This window comes from Mirounga leonina, unplaced genomic scaffold, assembly GCF_011800145.1.
Source record: "Mirounga leonina isolate KUSES-001 unplaced genomic scaffold, KU_Mleo_1.0 Mir_174, whole genome shotgun sequence".
In the NCBI taxonomy this organism is placed as follows: Eukaryota; Metazoa; Chordata; class Mammalia; order Carnivora; family Phocidae; genus Mirounga; species Mirounga leonina.
In genome coordinates this window covers 77,295,531-77,315,158 of record NW_023270451.1, presented here as the reverse complement: position 1 = coordinate 77,315,158, position 19,628 = coordinate 77,295,531, and the positions used below count along the sequence as shown (strand labels likewise).

Below are 19,628 nucleotides of genomic sequence, written 5' to 3'. Positions count from 1 at the left end.
GAACATCCAGTCCCTGATTGCACTTATGATCTTGTAGGATATACTGGGGCATCCTAGAAGATAAAACGCCGTGTAACACGTACATGTTCTATTTATGTTGGTATTGGAAGAGAAAGAGCATTACATAGTTACAAAGAGGTAATCAAGACTTCAGCACTGTCCGCTGGAAACTCTGTAAATACTTGCTAGGTTCTCCTTTGGTGCGGTCCCAGCTCGCTCAGCACGCGGTGTTCTCCTGCAGTCAGCAGCCGGTGCTCGAACTGCTGCCCAAGCTCCCAGGACCTCACCTGCCCCCCTGCGCGCCCGCTCCCCAGCCTTGTGCTGACCCCAGCCGGCTTTAGTTGGAAGCACATTGCAGGGTTCAGGTGACCCCCTTCGAAAAACTACCTCCTCAGAATGAGGTAATGAATATTTATTTATTTTAAGATATGAAAAGTCCGGAGCTCTAGAACATGAAGATGACTTAAGATTTTAACTTTGACGTGTACTTGTATTTGAGCACTCTCATTTTGTCCTAAAGGGCATTATGCATTTCAGCAGTAGGACTTTTCTGAAAAATGTAGCTCCAGGTTTCTAAATGTTGTTGCAAGTGGTGCCAGCATCTGTTTCAGGGTACGTTTCAGAATCTCCACCTTTAGGCAGTTGCATGAAATTAAGCAGTTATGGTAACAGTTCACTAACAGTGATACAGTTTTAATTTTCAATAGGTTTAGCAAGACCATACGTCTTCCTGATGAGTTAACCACAGCTCCATCACATGCACAGATCCTCCGATCAAGAGACTGCCCAGCTAGGACGGTAGAATGATTCCACACGATTCTCTTCTTTGTCCAAGTTGGCATTGTTAGCGCTAGAAAATCAGCACCTTGGGACTAGCAGATTCCAACCATTAGGCTATTAAAAAAAAAAAAAAAGTAACCAGACACGGAAAGTTTACTATGAGTATAAACAGTAAATAGCTTACAGGTCGTACATTGACATGGTGTAGGTTGAGGCTCTAGAAAAATACCTTGACAATTTGCCAAATGATCTTTACTGTGCCTTCACGATGCAATAAAAAAAAAAAAAGCTTAAATTTTAGCAGAAATCAGTGATTTGCAAAGAGAAGCCACTCTGGTCCAACTCAGCTGTGTTAATATTTTTTAGAGTGCAATTTAGACTGCAAAGACAAATGCACTAAAGGGTTTATAGCCAAAATCACATTTAAAAAGAGAACACACACAGGTAAATTTTCAGTGAACAAAATTATTTTTTTAAAGCACATAATCCCTAGTAGAGTCAGATATATTTATCACATAGAGCAACTAGGTTGAAAATTATAGTTCAGTGACATTTCTAGAGAATCTTTTTCTACTCCAATAGGTTCTTCAAAGCATGGAACTTTTTTATACAACAGAAATGTTTGACAGACATTTTAAGGAATTGCTGTGGTTCGGGGGTCAGAAGTACTATGTGCTGGGCAGCAAACACTTGTCAAGAGTGAGAAGGAGGAAGCTAATGTAGAGGACAGAATTTGATTTTGTCAGTTTCCAGAGTACGGCCACAAACCTCAACAGTGATTTTCCAGAGTCTAAAATGTAAACTTGCCTCCCAGGATGTGTTTGCAAATTCAGTGGGACTGTCCTGCTAATTAATGCTGTTCAGGGTGCTCTGGGGACCAGATGGGGTCTCTGGGGCCCCCTTTACGAGGGGGCATTGGAATAGTTAATGACGTGGCCGGCGGCTGCGAACTGGACACACTCCATGGTGTGCTTTTTCTGTCTTGTTGCATTTCTTGCCGCCCTGAGGAAAGGCGGCATACGGTCTTCAGCAAGCTCTCTAGGTGTTTTTCGGAGTTGTCTTGCTGATGCCCATAGGTCGTTGAGCACCAAGGAGTGCAGTCGCATCTCTGCCTGAGTTTTATATTGGCCAGAGGAGAATGAAGTGGCCAGTGAATTGCTAGCTATGGTAAAATTGAAAATACTGGTAAGATTTTTGTTTTATCAGCACACTCGAGAGTAAGTTTTGTTGTTTTCAGAGAACTTATTTTTACTTCTGGTCGGGCAAAGACATTGAAATTGGAATTTAGTCCTAAATTTTGCCATTGGTGGAAAAGGTAATTAATGGTTTCTATCGGGATTTTTAAGGTAGAGGAGGACAGAATCGTTAAGTCTTAAAATCTTAAAGTAAGGGAACAGTGCTTTAACATGCATAGGGATGGTTTGTCAGAGTGATTAAATAGATCTTTTATTTCAACACCCACAACTCAAGCTGTTAATTTTTTAATCCTTTTTTTTTTACCCTTTGACCCCCCTCTACCCAACTGTTAGTTTTATTAATTACTAAATTAGTTTTATTAAAATGTTTAATTTTATTAAAATATATAATTTTATTTAACGTAATTCTGTTTTGACTAATTACAGTGCTATAACCAGTTGTGCATGAGGACATAGCCAGTGTATCTGGTGTGTGCGTGTGTGTGTGTGTGTCTGTGTGTGTGATGAGTTTGTTTTTTAAGAGTTCTGTAGATTGAAGTACTCTTGGCAAACAACTGAAATCTGTTTATTCGTGTTAGTATCAAACAAAAGATTTGTGCGAGCCATCTGCCACTCTCAGGCAGGCTGAGCACCTTGTCCCGCACTCCTGAGCAGCTCGCTCCCGTCACGGTCTGTAGGGAATTGGGCAGGAAGTCGGCTGAAGAGATGCAGCAGGGGAAGGGCTCCGTTTACAGGGGTGGGGATGGGGGGTTGTAAGTCGCTTAGTAGCAGTTTCGTGTTGAAAATTATTCTGTGTTGCATTTGTGTGTTAAACCCACATGTATCTCAGTGGAAGAAACTTCAGATAGCATAAGCAACAGAGCTCAGAGAGTAGGCACAAATGTAGAGAAAGTGGACCAAAATGGGAGGTGGGAGGGTGTGGGAGTAAGTCTGGGGCTAGGGAAAAAGTGATGGGACCGTGGGAAATAAACTATAATTACCTGAAATAAAATGTAAGAGTGCAATAAGTGTGCTTTTTCTTCTAAGCTGTGAACAGTTTTTTCAAAAAAACATTCCTTCCTAATACATTTGTGTATGTTCCATAGCTGATTAAAACCAGCTATGTAAACATATAATGCCTTTTTATTCATGTTAATTACCAACATAAGTGGCTAACCTTTATGTCTTATTTATCTTCGTGTCGTATTAGTTTACATACAGGAGTGTGCTTGCGTGCGTGCGTGTCTGTGTGTGTCTGGGTGTATGCTCTACCCTTGCCCTCCTTCATTTGGAAACGCATTCATTGGGTCCTCTGTTCTTCCTTTGGCCATGCTACAGGTTGTGGTCTTCATTTGGCCTTCATGGTATTGCCTGATTTAAAGGACTCTATCACAGTGGTATGTTTTTGTGGTGATCTCATTTGTTGGCTGTACCCTCTGACCCTTTCCTCACTCAGCGGTTGCCTTCTTAGGGGCGCACAGCTGATCAGGGGATTGAATCTGACCGTTCCTCAACATATGTCCCCTTTGAATCCTAGGTCAGTCTTTAGGATTGCTCTTTAGTTTAAACCAAGAAAAAGGAAAACACCCCCCTTTTCATTTTACTTCTTGGTTTGAGGACAATTCTTTTATAAGGGAGAGGAAAGGGAAATCCTTCGTGTTTTAACTGCAGTGAATTAATGGCTCCTGGTTTCCCACTCCAGACCTAAAGGCGATTCACATACACATTCCTCTCTCTCTTGCTGCCAAAGGTTTGGGTTTAGTTCACTTCAGTTCCACTCAAGCATTGAAAAGGTTCTCATGGAGTCTGGGGTGTGCCCAGAGAAAAAAAATGGGGACTTTTAAATTGTCCACAGACCTCTTTATACCTGCTTTGCAAAAATTACAATGGAGTAACTATTTTTAAAGCTTATTTTTCAATTCATAAAAAAAGACATTTATTTTCAGTCAAATGGATGATGTCTCCCTGTTGTCCCTTAATCCTCAATGTTTGCTTGAATTTTTTTTTTTTTTTTTAATTCTTCCCCATACCCACTTCTTGATACTTTGGTTCTTTCCTGCTCAGGTCCCTTCATTTGTACTTTGGAGTTTTTCTCATGTAAATTTGTACAATGGAAAATATTGTTCAGTTTGGATAGAAAGCATGGAGAATTTAAAAAAAAAAATAGCTGAAATTCAGATTGAAGAGATTTATTTCTGTGTAAAGTTATTTAAAAACTCTGTATTATATAAAAGGCAAAAAGTTCTATGTACTTGATGTGAATATGCGAATACTGCTATAATAAAGATTGACTGCATGGAGAAGTCTTTATCAAGATTCTTTTTCTAGCACTATCACATTTGACAACGGAAGTAGGGTGCTGACAGTTCCTCCAGGCAATGCAGAGACTGAGAAATGTGCCTTTTGTTTCCCGTCAGTTACTGCTGGGTAGGTAGAAGTTATTCGTATGAAAAATATTTGTAAAGTAAGTTGTCAGGATGAATGCCTGCTACATGGTACCAGCTGCACTCCTGTGGTGGGGCCAGCCTTCTGTCCAGTGTTGGTGATGCCCCTCAATACTTTGTGACACTCTGACCTGACTGATCCCCTGCAGTGCTCAGTTGAAGTGGGTGCAGTAATTGAGTCATTAGAGTTAAGAGTCTCATCTGGAGAAGTTCCCCTTAAAAGTGTATCTTTCAATTTTTTTTTTGGACACAATTTCCAATACATTTTCTGTGGGAACACAGAATGTACACAAAGACATATATATTTGAAACTGTGCATTGTGTTTTATACTGTTTTTTAAAAATACTGGCCACCCCAGTGAGTCGATTTTGTGCATATGATTTCATGACCTCAAGTTTGAAAGACCCCTAAAATAACTTCTAGCTATGTCAGATAACTGGGCAGTTTCCAGAAGAGAAGTAAACCATTTTAAAACTTCACTTGGAAACCTTACTGTCCCAGAACTATAGGAAGGAACAGAAAAGTGTTCAGGATGGCACATTATTTGAGGCATCTGGTTTCTGGCCTTCATGCCCCTTCCAACTAATCATAAAATTCTGTAGAGACAAGTATTTCCTCTGAACTCTACCTTTCTCATCTAAAAAATGTAATTCTGTAGTACAAACATTATAGAAGCTTTTTTTTTTTTTTTGAGAAACTCATTTTTAAAGAACCTTCATACATGATTACAACAGAGTGATTGGGGCCTTATTTTTTAAGAATGTATTATTCTACAAGAGGTTTTCTTTAAAATTTAGACCAGAACATAAACGCTTTCGTTACTGTGATAATATTCTAGCACCCTACCTACTACCCTACTAGTCGAAATTTTATCAGGGGCTGTGATCCTTGGACCTGCTGTCTCGGTTATATAGTTCTCCCGGAGCCTGAATTCTTTTTTTTTTTAGATTTTATTTATTTATTCATTAGAGACAGAGAGAGAGGCAGAGGGAGAAGCAGGCTCCCAAGGAGCAGGGAGCCCGATGCAGGACTCGATCCCAGGACCCTGGGATCATGACCTGAGCCGAAGGCAGACGCTTAACCATTTGAGCCACCCAGGCACCCCAGAGCCTGAATTTTTTAAGCATTGTGCCAGTTCTTCAGACTGCAGGTTGAGTTCCATTAGTGGACAGTAAAATCAGTCTCGATCAACCATCTTGTACGTAGACCAGAATAAGAGAAAGTATCAGTGTGTATCACAGGTAAGTACTGTTTCACAAAACTGGATTATATACATACACACTCACACAGGCATGTACTCTAGGTCACAATGTAAAATTACTTGTGAGTAGGTCATGATCAAAAGGTTTACATATGCTGTACTGACTCTCAGATAATCTGACTCGGCCTAGAGCCAGCCAGCCACTCAGGATCTGAACCTCAGCCCTACCTGTATGACCTTCGACAAGTCACCTGGCTATAGCTCAGTGTCCTCATCTATAAAATGGAAAGAATGTGCACTTAATACATTAGAATTAACACATGCTAAGTTTTTACCACAGTGCCTGGACCACAGTAAGCCCTGAGTTTCCTCTATTCAACTATATATAACCATCAGTCAAATGTACTTAACATCTCTTTGGGGCTCGCTCTCACTTTATTTTCCCATAAGCTGTACAGCTGACCCTTGAACTTGGGTTTGAACTGTGCTGGTCCACTTATACATGATTGTTTTTGATAAATACAGTATAGTCCTATAAGTTATTTTCTGTTCCTCAGGATTTTAATTTTTTTCTCTAGCTTTAAGAATACAGTATGTAGGGCGCCTAGGTGGCTCAGTTGGTTAAGTGACTGCCTTCGGCTCGGGTCATGATCCTGGAGTCCCGGGATCGAGTCCCGCATCGGGCTCCCTGCTCGGCGGGGAGTCTGCTTCTCCCTCTGACCCTCCCCCCTCTCATGTGCTCTCTCTCATTCTCTCTCTCTCAAATAAATAAATAAATAAAATCTTTAAAAAAAGAATACAATATGTAATACACGTAACATACAAAACATGTTAATTGCCTGTTTTATGTTCTCAATAAGGCTTCCAGTCAACAGTAGGCTATTAGGTTTTGGGGGAGCCAAAAGTGATACCCGGGCTTGCGACTGCTCAGGGTTGGTGCCCCAACCCCTGGGTGCTTTGAGTCAAACGTGACAGGGTGGAGGTTGTTACTCAGAGAGAAGGCTGGGGACAACTTCTGCATCAGCTAAGATTGGTTTCACAGCCCAGGTATGAAAAGGAGGATCCAGTATGTGGAGGCCGCTGAGTTTAGAAGACTGCTGTTTTTAAAGTTACCTTTAGTTCCAATCAAGCAACTCTGAATGATTTCTAAGGAAAAGAGCTAATGGGATGATATTCCTTGAGTTCACAGTTACAGTGAGTACCCAGGAATAAAACACTTTGTTGGCTGGAGGGAGACAACAAAAATTTGACCCAAAAGGTACAGAACAGAGATGGCCTTTTAAACAGCTTCCATATTTTGAGCTCAGCGGAGACTGCTTGCCTCTTACCCACGTGAGTAAACAAAACCAAGAGAAGTGTCTCTAGCACCGCTGCGTCAGGCCCAGGAGCTGGCAGTGGGGAGGGTGGAACTGGGCCCCTGGCTTCCACTTCGCTGCCATTGTGTCCACTCTGACAACCGAGAACCAAACCAGAGTGGGAACTCAAGGATGACCCCGTTCAGAGCCTGCCAGAGGCTTCTCACTGCACTTGACATAAAACCTAAACCTGCGACCATGACCTAAGCTTCATCTAGTCCCCATCTCCTCTCCTGCTGGAACCCCACTGGACTTTGTGTTCCTGAAACAGTGACCTTGGTCCCATCCCAGACCTTGGTTCTTGCTGTCCCTTGTCCCCAGAGCACGCTCCCGTTAGACTCCCGCACAACTGGCTCCTCCTCCTCGTTTAGGTTCCACCCCCCAAAGACCAGTACCCACCTATCTCTAGCACATGACCCCATGTGCTTTCCTTCAGAGCACTTAGTAAGTCTGATATAATCAATCTGTGTCTGTCTTCCCTTACTAAAATCCAGATCCCTTAAGAACTGAATCATCTGGGGCTCCTGGGTGGCTCGGTCAATGAAGTGTTTGACTTCAGCTCAGGTCATGATCCCAGGGTCCTGGGATCGAGCCCCGCATCGGGCTTCCTGCTCCGTGGGAGGCCTGCTTCTCCCCCTCCCACTCCCCCTACTCGTGTTCCCTCTCTCTCGGTCTCTGTCAAATATATAAATAAAATATTAAAAAAAAAAAAAAACTGAATCATCTGTCTTATTCAGCACTGTATTCCCAACACTTCAGTGGTCAAGAGCCTAAATTAAAAATATGAACAGTTAAGCTGCTGGGCAAGTCATTAAGCCACTCTATACAGATTCTTATCTGTGGATAAAAGAAAATTCTGTCCTACCTACTCAGAATTGCGACACTACAGAAAGTTCCAAAGTACAAACACATTTTAGAAAAAGTGGAACAGCCTATTTCACCCACACCTCCCATTCCTCCAGCCCTAAGAAATCCCAGTTAGACATGTGTCTTGGGTCCACAAATGGCCACTCAGCACAACGCCCAGCCCACAAGAGATCCACAAATACACAAGCACTGGACTGCACGGACCTCTAACCTCCGTGAATCAGGGCGAGATGGCGCCAGCAGTAGAGAGACAGCAAGAGTTTTCGCACTGTCAACATACGTGTGACTAAAATATTCCCTAGGAGGAAGGCAGTCTGGCACTGCAGGTAAGTGCAGGGTCAGACCCAATGTCGCCCCTCATCCATGTGTGACCCACAGGCAAAGTCACTTCATCGGCTTCAGCCTCAATCACTTCACTGGTAAGTGGAGCTAATGTCTGTCTCCACCCCGGGATAACCCCGAGAACCCACTGAAAGGGCCTGTACCCAATTAGGACAGCAGCCGGGGGCACAGGAAATAATCCATAAAGAGTGGCTGTCGTTATCAGAAACATCCAAAACTCAGTTCCTTACTATTGACCGAAACACTTTAATTTTACAACTTCCATGTACAATATGAAGTCCGTAACTGCTCGAAATTCTCACCTGGCTCCTGCAGGGAAACAAAAGTAGAAAGCTTTAAGTACTTTTATTTTCAATCATTCAAATTCATAATTTTGGTTCATTCCATTATTCAAGCATTCACAGAACACGGATTATGGGAGTAGTCTTCTAGAGAAGCAAAGGCACCTTACTTTCTCAGAGTTTAGAGCCTCCTCTTTAAAATAAAATATTAACGACCATGTGTGAGAATACTGGGAAATCACAGGAAGAGGAGAGGTTAGTGCCGGCAGACGTATTACACAGGGAAGCAGGGTCCTGGCAGGGCCTGGGGCCTCTGACTGACCCACAGTAAATGCAGAGACACGGAACAGATTGTAACACAGCTTTGCTGCCTGCCCTTCGGTGGCATTTTTTCCCATCCCCCTGGCTCCCTAAAGACCCCAAAACTGCTGTCCATGTTAATAAGCTACTTCTAATTAAAATTAGAGTAACAATACCAACAATATGATGTAATAGGAACACTTTTTCCTTAATGCTTCCTAGCCTTTAAAACAGTTCCCAAAAATAAATAAATAAAACAATTCCCAAGGCATTTTGAGTGATGGCAATTATTTATGTGCAATGATTAATTTAAAAACACTGCATGAGAATGTCTTGACTCCGGGGGCACCTGGGTGGCTCAGTTGGTTAAGCAACTGCCTTCGGCTCAGGTCATGATCCTGGAGTCCCGGGATTGAGTCCCGCATCGGGCTCCCTGCGGCGGGGAGTCTGCTTCTCCCTCTGACCCTCCCCCCTCTCATGTGCTCGCTCTCTCGCATTCTCTCTGTCTCAAATAAATAAAATCTAAAAAAAAAAAAAAGAATGTCTTGACTCCGAGGGGTTTGTGGGAAAAGAGACTCCCTTTTCTAGTACCTACTCCTAGTACCTTCCTTTTGAAAGAAGAAAAACTGATTCCTAATTTGGAAAAATGAAAGGGCCATAACCTTTTAGTGTTTAGGGTTAATTTCCACACAATTCCATATCCTAACATTCCCATATGCTGGAACTTTCCATTTAGACACTCAGGGTGGAGGGCACCTGGGTGGCTCAGTCGGTTAAGTGCCTGCCTTCAGCTCAGGTCATGATCTCAGGGTCCTGGGATCAAGTCCCGCATTCGGCTCCCTGCTCAGCGGGGAGCCTGGAGCTCCGTCTGTCCCTCCCCCTACTTGTGATCTCTCTCTCTCAAATAAATAAAATTTTTAGAAAAGGAATAAATTTTTTTTTTTAAAGTCTTTGATCAACAGATGGCTAAACAGGACCCTAAATTGTAAGACAACTCAGGAAAAGAAAATTTTTTAAAAGAAATAGTGAAAAGGAAGATGAGACCAAAAGAAGGGGGTGGGAGGAAGACAGCAAATACAAAAATACTAAAGGCAAAATTAGACATGATATAGTTAATTGTCATCCATGCTTTTAGAAAATGTACCACCTTTGGGCACCTGGGTGGCTCAGTTGGTTAAGCAACTGCCTTCGGCTCAGGTCATGATCCTGGAGTCCCGGGATCGAGTCCCGCATCGGGCTCCCTGCTCGGCGGGGAGTCCGCTTCTCCCTCTGACCCTCCCCCCTCTCATGCTCTCTCTCTATCTCATTCTCTCTCAAATAAATAAATAAAATCTTCAAAAAAAAAAAGAAAATGTACCACCTTCAAGACCATCATAAAGTCAAACATTTTAATCGACACAAGATAAACTTTAAAAAGGAATTTGGGGCATACCTGCTTGCAAAGAGTTTATTGTACACTTTCAGTCTTCATCATCAGGAAGGATACCTAGTTCTTCATCCGTCCACTGGGAAGGATCTGGATATGGAAAGTGACCCTGGTGACAACCATTAAAAAAAAAGTAAATATTCCATATAATGAATTAAAAAAAAATATATATATATATACACACACACACACATATATATATATATGGTAAGGCTGTCACATACACAGACAGCCCTTGACAAGTCACAGGAACAAATTCTACTACTTTAACTATTTGACTGTCCAACTGTTCTTCAATTTGCTCAGTATGGGCTGTGGCCTGAATTTTAAAAGACCCATTCTGGAGCCACCAGGCTGAGCCAGCATTTCAGTATGTGTTTGTGATGGAGGAAGGCAGACAACAGACTTCAAAGACAGCCCACATCTCGACAACGTGTTGAAGCCCTGGTAAAACAGAATGTCTCAAAATGACCTGTCATTGCTGCCGACCCAGGAGAGATCTGGCAGCCTCAGTGGGCTCGTGCATCTTCAGTCCTGATCCAGAACGTATCTGGAGGCATCCTCGTCTCAGGCCAAGCAGCCACATATCCTCCTGACAGCTGACCTACGATGAGGTAGGGGTGACTGTGCTGCCAATTCACAGACACTAAGCAGCTCTCTACTGCATGGCAAGGGCACAGAGAAGTTCTAAGAGAAATGATGCGTCTAAGACGTGCACATTGAAGATTTTTTTCCTATCCTATCCGGATCAGCAAGCGCAGATTTCAATGGCTTAAAAGCTTAACTTCCTAGAGAACAGGGTCTGTGTAAAAGTCATAAAAGCTTAGTCAAGGCTAATGACACGTTAGAAAGTTACCACTAGCTAACTTCTCACCTTAAGACAAATTAACCCACATCTCTCCCACCCCAATCTGGCTGCCCTGGGCCTCTAGACAGACTAGATGACATTCAGCATTTAAAGAATTTTTTTTCAGTCCTCTGTATTTTTTTTTAAATTTTATTTTATTATGTTAGGTTAATCACCATACATTACATCATTAGTTTTTGTTTTTGTTTTTGTTTTTGTTTTTGTTTTTTAAAGATTTTTTATTTATTTATCAGAGAGAATGGGAGACAGAGAGCATGAGAGGGGGAGGATCAGAGGGAGAAGCAGACTCCCCGCCGAGCAGGGAGTCCGATGCAGGACTCGATCCCGGGACTCCAGGATCATGACCTGAGCCGAAGGCAGTCGCCCAACCAACTGAGCCACCCAGGCGCCCCACATCATTAGTTTTTGATGTAGTGGTCCATGATTGTTTGCGTATAACACCCAGTGCTCCATACAATACGTGCCCTCTTTAATACCCATCACCAGGCTAACCCATCCCCCCACCCCCTCCCCATTTCTCAGAGTCCATAGTCTCTCATAGTTCATTTCCCCCTCCGATTCCCCACCTTCTTTTTTCCCTTCCTACTATCTTTTTTTTTTTTTAACATATAATGTATGATTTGTTTCAGAGGTACAGTTCTGTGATTCATCAGTCTTACACAATTCACAGCACTCACCATAGCACATACCCTCCCCAATGTCTACCACCCAGCCACCCCATCCCTCCCACCCCCCACCATTCCAGCAACCCTCAGTTTGTTTCCTGAGATTAAGAATTCCTCATATCAGTGAGATCATATGATACATGTCTGATTGACTTATTTCACTCAGCATAATACCCTCCACTTCCATCCACGTCATTGCAAATGGCAAGATTTCATTCCTTTTGATGGCTGCATAATATTCCATTGTATATATGCACCACATCCTCTTTATCCATTCATCTGTTAATGGACATCTTGGCTCTTTCCATAGTTTGGCTATTGTGGAGATTGCTGCTATAAACATCGGGGTGCATGTACCCCTTTGGATCACTACATTTATATCTTTGGGGTAAATACCCAGTAGTGTAATTGCTGGGTCATAGGGTACCTCTATTTTCAACTTTTTGAGGAACCTCCATACTGTTGTCCAGAGTGGCTGCACCAGCTTGCATTCCCACCAACACTGTAGGAGGGTTCCCCTTTCTCTGCATCCCTGCCAACATCTGTCGTTTCCTGACTTGTTAACTTTAGCCATTCTGACTGGTGTGAGGTGCATTTATTTATTTATTTATTTATTTATTTTTAAGATTTTATTTATTTGACACAGAGAAAGCACAAGCAGGGGGAGCTGCAGGCAGAGGGAGAGAGAGATGCAGACGCCCTGCTGAGCAGGGAGCCTGATGCGGGGCTCGAACCCAGGACTCTGGGATCATGACCTGAGCCGAAGGCAGACGCTTAACCATCTGAGCCACCCAGGCACCCCTGTGAGGTGCATTTAAAGAAATTTAAGTGTGGGGCACCTGGGTGGCTCAGTTGGTTAAGCAACTGCCTTCGGCTCAGGTCATGATCCTGGAGTCCCTGGATCAAGTCCCGCATAGGGCTCCCTGTTCGGCAGGGAGTCTGCTTCTCCCTCTGACCATAACCCCTCTCATGTGCTCCCTCTCATTCTCTCTCTCTAATAAATAAATAAAATCTTAAAAAAAAAGAAATTTAAGTGTGAAACTTAACCCACCAATGAACCCCTGGTTCAGAAAGTAAAACAATTTGTTTCTAGTCTTCCTTCCAAATATGGCAACCTAACAGAAGCCATAAGAGATGGACTACCTACATACGCATCTGTGATAGGAAAGGTCAGAGATAATGTATTCCATTAAATAACAGGATTCCTGCATGTACACAAAGACAACATGGTAAAGGGATATACCCAGATAGAAAAATGGTCTACAAACAGGAAGGAGGGAAAAAAAAAAAAGCTATTAATATATTAGTAATAATCTAATTAGTTATAATATTTTATTAATATATTAGAATTCATCTCCTGCACTTACCAGCACAGCATCTGAGTCATGCCAAAAACGCCAGAGAATCCAGAACCACATGGTCCCACTGAAAATCTCGGCCTGGATCACCTGGGACTTGGTCAGCTGGGGAAACTGTCTATACCGTGGCTCGATATGCACACTGCTACCAGCACTACAAGACAGAACAAGATGTCATGCAACTCGGTACCTCTTCTAAGTTTGAAGTCACCCAAAACTTTTGAGCTCCAGCTAGAAACTAAATCTAACGTTTCTCATCTCCTCCACGAAGTACAGGATGACAGAGCTCCCTAATCCCTCAAAACTCCTTTTTCATAAGCTTGCTTTTAAACTTGTTTGGCAGCAAAAACTGGCCTGCAAGGATGAAGACGATTATTTCCCTTTAGTGAATATTCATGGATTTTACAGCAGAAATGGTGCCACTGGCCCCAAAGTTTCAGTTAAGGGATGTGAACCTGCAGTAGTTGGGCACTTAGCTTAGCTCGGAAAACAAATCAGGAAGTTAATCTTGTTCTGTTTAGCCATATCTATTTCAAAGGCAAATTATGTCCTCTGCTCTATTATAGTCTTTCCTAATATAAAGAACACTACGTGGGAAGGAGAACTCAGCAAATCTTTAATTTTTTTTTAGCGATCTCTACACCCAATGTGGGGCTCAAACTCATGACCCTGAGATCAAGAGTCGCATGCTCTAACTGCACCAGCAAATCCTTTTGAATAAGCTAATAGTCCTGAACAAAGCAAAGAGCCTTAAAGAGTAAATAGGAACGGGGCGCCTGGGTGGCTCAGTCGTTAAGTTTCTGCCTTTGGCTCAGGTCATGATCCCAGGGTCCTGGGATGGAGCCCTGCATCAAGCTCCCTGCTCGGCGGGAAGCCTGCTTCTCCTTCTCCCACTCCCCCTGCTTGTGTTCCCTCTCTCACTGTCTCTCTCTCTCTGCCAAATAAATAATAAAATCTTTAAAAAAAAAAAAAAAAAGAGTAAATAGGAACTTTTTTTTTTCCATTTAGATTCTGTTGACAAATTGTGGGACACAATCCATGAGGTCTGCATTTTATTCAGTTAGATTATAATTAGTTATTGATTGAATCTAACTTAATATAATTTGTACTTAATGGCATTACTGTCAAGTTCTATTTAGCAGCTATACATATTCTACTATACAAAAATAAAGAATTTAGAGAATTTCCACAGAAAATGTATTCACAAATTTAAGAACAGCTTGTAAAACAATGTGCTCTTTTGTGCAGCAAAAACTACCAAAACTGCACTAACATTTCTTCAAAATGCACTGTAGATCTGTGAACATGAAGACATCTATGGTCCCTGATACGTATTACCTCCTCCCCTTTTTATTAGCCTGTCCCGCTCTTAAAGGTTATGAACAGTTATCATTTACTGAGTGTCTGCCATGTGCCGTACACCACACGAAGCATTTTACACGCATTATCGTTTATTTTCATAACCCTAGGAGACAGATCCTATGGTTCTTAGTGTTTACAAATGAAAACATCAGGGTATTATTTGGAGGCAAAGCCTAAGCTCTTATGTATTGCCTAGCCTATAAACAAACAATATTAATAATTTTCTCATTTTATGAACCAAAGACAGTTCTTAATTAGAATTCCCATCAGCACGATACCACAGTGAAGTGATAGTTTCATTTTTATGTAAATATTTATTCAATATATTAACACTTTTCTTTGGAAGGCTCTACATAAAATATTGATAATTAGCTATGGATGATATGAGATGGCTTTTATTTTTGCATATGTATGTATGTGGAGGGTTTTGTATGGGTTTTTTTTTAAGTTTTTATTTAAATTCGTTAGTTACAATATAGTGTAATATTAATTTCAGGTGTACAATACAGTGATTCAACACTTCCTTACAACTGGTGCTAATCACAGCAAGTGCACTCCTTAATTCCCATCACCTGTTTTACCCATTCTCCCACCACCTCCCCTCTGGTAACCACCAGTATGTTCTCTGTAGTTAAGAGTCTGTTTCTTCATTTGCCTCTTTTTTTCCCCCTTTGCTCATTTATTTTCTTAAATTCCACATATGAGTGAAATCATATGTTTTTCTCTGACTTATTTTGTTTAGCATAATACTGTCTGACTCCATGTGGTTGTAAATGGCAAATTCTTTTTTTATGGTTGAGTAATATGTATCTTTTTTAAAAATAGTGACCTCATATTACTTTTAAGATTTATTTATTTGAGTGAGCAAGCATGCGGGGGTGGGGGGGGCGGGCAGAGGGACAAGCGGACTCCCTGCTAAGTGGAGAGCCCGATGTCGGACTCGATCCCACTACCCTGAGATCATGACCTGAGCCAAAGTCAGGCACTTAACTGACTGAGCCACCCAGATGCCCCTGACCACATATTACTTTTATTTTTTTTTTTAAGATTTTATTTATTTATTTGAGAGAGAGAGAGAGAGGGATCACAAGTAGGCAGAGTGGCAGGCAGTGGGAGAGGGAGAAGCAGGCCCCCTGCCGAGCAGAGAGCCCGATGCGGGGCTATATGGAGGGCCCTGGGATGATCATGACCTGAGCCAAAGGCAGACACTTAACATACTGAGCCACCCAGGCGCCTCTACCACATATTACTTTTAAAAGACTCCCTCAAGCATCATTGCTTTACAACCTGAAGAATATAACACACTATTTCTGTAATGCCATCATATGCCAATTCTATTTAACAGTCTTCAGGATCTATCTGTGCATATAAATACTGTATTATACAAACAAACCATGGGGATGGGAATTCAATATACTGTAACAACAGGCTTCCTCTTTGATAGGTTTTAGATACAATCTAGTTATAAGGGCCCATCAGTTAAATGCATTAAAATAATATTTGAGGGCGCCTGGGTGGCTCAGTTGGTTAAGCGACTGCCTTCGGCTCAGGTCATGATCCTGGAGTCCCGGGATCGAGTCCCGCATCGGGCTCCCTGCTCGGCAGGGAGTCTGCTTCTCCCTCTGACCCTCCCCCTCTCGTGCTCTCTCTCATTCTCTCTCTCAAATAAATAAATAAAATCTTTTAAAAAATAATATTTGAGAATTATACTTCAAACCCACTACCAAGAACTCCACATCTCATTATTGCTAGAGTGACATGCTATTTTAACTATTCCTTGAAACAAGTGGGTCACTGGGACACCTAGCTGGCTCAGTTGGTAGAGCACGCGACTCTTGATCTCAGGGTTTTGAGTTCCAGCCCCATGCTGGGTGGACAGATTACTTTAAAAAGAAAAAAAAAAAAAAAAAGAGGGGTGCCTGGGTGGCTCAGTAGGTTAAGCAAATGACTCTTGATTTTGACTCAGGTCATCGTCTCAGAATCATGGGATCAAGCACCGGGTCGGGCTCTACACTCAGCACAGAATCCACTTGAGATTCTCTCTCTCTTCCTCTGCCCCTCCCCCTGCTCACGCTCTCTCTCTAAAGAAATATAATCGAAAGAAAGAGAAAGAAAGTGGGCCACTGACTGCAAGATGGAAATCTCTTTTTTTTTTTTTATTTTTAGAAGGGGGGGCAGAGAGAGAGAATTTTTTTTTTTTAAGATTTTATTTATTTTAGAGAAAGATAAAAAGTGCACAAGAGGGGGAGGGGGAGAGAGAACCCCAAGCAGACTCCCTGCTGAGTGTGGAGCAGTGTGTAATTAAGAGCAAGGAAAAAGAAACTCATTATAAAGAACAAAGAGGTTTAAAAACAGCAAAAACAATTTCTAGAAATAAGAAAATGTAACTGAGGTTAGGAGCATGAGAAAAGTTGACATATGCCCAATTCCTGTTCCATAAGGAGAAAACAGAATGGGGAAGAAACAGTATCCCAAGAAATAATGGCTATTCCAACCCAGGATTTTTAAGTGTCAAGTTTAAAAACAAAAATGCATCATAACTCTGTGAAAGTTAAATTTTAAAACATAAACCAGATCATATCAAAAAATATGTGATAAAAAGGGGTGCCTGGCTGCCTCAGTCAGAAGAGCATGTGACTCTTGATCTCCGGGTCATGGGTTCAAGCCCCACATTGGCTATAGAGATTACTAAAAATAAATAAATAAATAAACTTTAAAAAATAGTGAAACCAGATCATATTTTCCTGCTTCAGTCTCAAATGGCTTCCCATTAAAATAAAATCCCTACAGGGCTGTCACTAACCTGCCTCCACCCCTCCCCTGACCTCACCTCTACCTCTCCCCTTTGCTCAGCCCATTCCAGCCTCACTGGCTTGCTTGTCCATCATCAGCACTCAGAGCCTCAACACTTGCAGTCTCCTTGTCAGAGGCTCCTTCTGGCATCTTTGCTTGGCTGACTTATCACTCAGGTCCTATTCAAATCACTATCAGGCCTGCATTGCCACATCATCCTAAGTACAATATCCCATCCACCCCCATCCCAGGCACTCTCTAGATTAATCCCCTGCTTTATTTCTTCATGTCACTTAACAGTACCTAAACATGTTCTCTTCTACCTGTGTCCTCTCCAGGATGGAAGCTCCCTTATCTTTCTTGTATTCTGCTCTATCCCTACAACCTAGAAAGGACCCTGGCACCTGGAAGATGCTCCATACCTATCCACTTAATTATCACACAACTGTGTGTGATAATAATAAGGTGTGTTACATAAGTAACAACACCTCAGTGAAGAGAAGCACTCCCCAGTTTTCCCATGCAGGGTCAAGGGCTATGGCTGGTGGCTTTCCATCACTGTCCTTGTTTAGGTCATGCAGGCCTTTTCCTTCTTTCCACCCCACATCTGTCCCAGCTCCACAGCCTTAAGAGACATGTGACTTTTTTTTTTTTTAAGATTTTATTTATTTATTCGAGAGAGAGAGAATGAGAGACAGAGAGCACGAGAGGGGAGAGGGAAGAGGGCAGAGGGAGAAGCAGACCCCCTGCTGAGCAGGGAGCCCGATGTGGGACTCGATCCCGGGACTCCAGGATCATGACCCGAGCCGAAGGCAGTCGCCTAACCAACTGAGCCACCCAAGCGCCCAAGAGACATGTGACTTTAAGCAAGTCACTCCTTTAACGTTCCTGAGTCTCAGTTCCCCAACAACAGTTAAACAATACTGGTAAGGTCCTTACTAGGCAGCAGCAGCTGTCCTAAAATGCTTCACAGAATTCTTATTCACTCAGTTCCCTGGAAATTGACATTATCCCCATCATTCGGGTGAGAAAACGGAGGCAGTTAGAAATCAAGAAACCTTTCCAAGGCCAAACAGCTAGAGTGTGGCAGAGGTGAAATTTGAATTGAGGCGGTTTGGGGCCAGGATCCTGCTTTTAACCACGACCCTGCACTGCCTCTTGGAAAAATGCAGATGATGATCTAAGGGGCCTGGAACATCACCCGTAAAAATCCAATGTTCTATTTTCCATCCTGCCCTTACTGAATCTCTCCGCACTACCAATTTGTTTTTGGCAGGTGCCTTCCCTTGGCAGCCCAGCACTATGCTCTCCAGCCGAATTTCTGGGCTACTTCACAGGTGACTCTTCTTTTGCTCGCTCTCAATTCTGGTGTTGCAAGAGTAAACCCTAATACAAACTATGGGATTTGGGTGACAATGTGTCAATCAATTCTACACTCTCGTGGAGAACGCTGATAATTGGGGAGGCAATGCACTTGTGAGGCAGGAAGGTTATGGGAAATCTCTGTACCTTCCGCTCAGTTTTGCTGTGAACCTAAAACTGCTTTAAAAAATAGTATCTAGGTGGGGCGCCTGGGTGGCTCAGTCATTAAGCGTCTGCCTTCAGCTCAGGTCATGATCCCAGGGTCCTGGGATCGAGCCCCGCATCGGGCTCCCTGCTTCGCAGGAAGCCTGCTTCTCCCTCTTCTACTCCCCCTGCTTGTGTTCCCTCTCTCACTGTATCTCTCTCTGTCAAATAAATAAATAAAATCTTTAAAATAAAAAAATATAGTATCTAGGTCTCCCGCGGCGCCTCAGCGCTACTCCTTGCCTCGGAAACATACGGGACAAGTTCTTCCCTCCTGCTCTCGCTTCCAGATTAGCTCCAGCCTGCCTCCACGATTAACTGAATTTCCCGAGGGCAGGCCTCCCCTGGGGCCGGAGTGACCCGATACACAGTTTAAAACCCGCCCAGCGGGGGCGCCAGGGTGGCTCAGTCGTTAAGCGTCTGCCTTCGGCTCAGGTCATAAAAACCTGCCAAGAAACCTCCCTGAGCCCACGGCCCCCGCTCTCCCGGCCCCGGCGCCGCGGAGACGGACTCCAAGTCCCAGCATGCCTCGGGGCGGAGGTCGCTGCGGGAACCCGGTCCACCCCAGGCGCCCGGCGTCAAGGTGAGGGCGTCCCGAAGACCGGCGTTTTCCGTTAGAAGCAGGCGAGGCCCCTCCCCCAGCCAACACTCACTGACGAACTCCGCTGCCTCCCGCCGCCCGCGAGCCGGGGCCTCTGAACCACTGGCCTCCAACGCGAACAAAAGACAGCAGCCGCGTCAAAGCCGACATGCCAGCGCGCGTCCGGACAGCACTTCTCAGGCCCCACCGCCTCCTACGTCACTTCCCCCGGCGCCCCGCCTCGTGACGTCACGGCGTCGGCCC

General features: G+C 43.3%; 1 protein-coding gene across 2 annotated transcripts; it reads right to left on the bottom strand.

The window, feature by feature from the left end:
* Positions 1 to 402: 402 nt before the first annotated feature.
* Positions 403 to 19,596, bottom strand: NDUFB2 (NADH:ubiquinone oxidoreductase subunit B2). Of its 2 annotated transcripts, XM_035021243.1 has the most exons (5): positions 19,438 to 19,596; positions 13,073 to 13,217; positions 10,179 to 10,281; positions 8,468 to 8,474; positions 403 to 894 (listed from the first exon to the last, which is right to left on the bottom strand). In XM_035021243.1, the coding sequence occupies exons 1-3, from the start codon at positions 19,533 to 19,535 to the stop codon at positions 10,207 to 10,209; spliced, it is 318 nt and encodes a 105-aa protein (XP_034877134.1). In that variant the 5' UTR covers positions 19,536 to 19,596; the 3' UTR covers positions 403 to 894; positions 8,468 to 8,474; positions 10,179 to 10,206. The 2 variants fall into 2 exon arrangements, with proteins under 2 accessions (XP_034877134.1, XP_034877133.1); XM_035021242.1 differs by lacking the exon at positions 403 to 894 and having other exon boundaries at positions 8,392 to 8,474.
* Between the last annotated feature and the right edge of the window lie 32 nt (positions 19,597 to 19,628).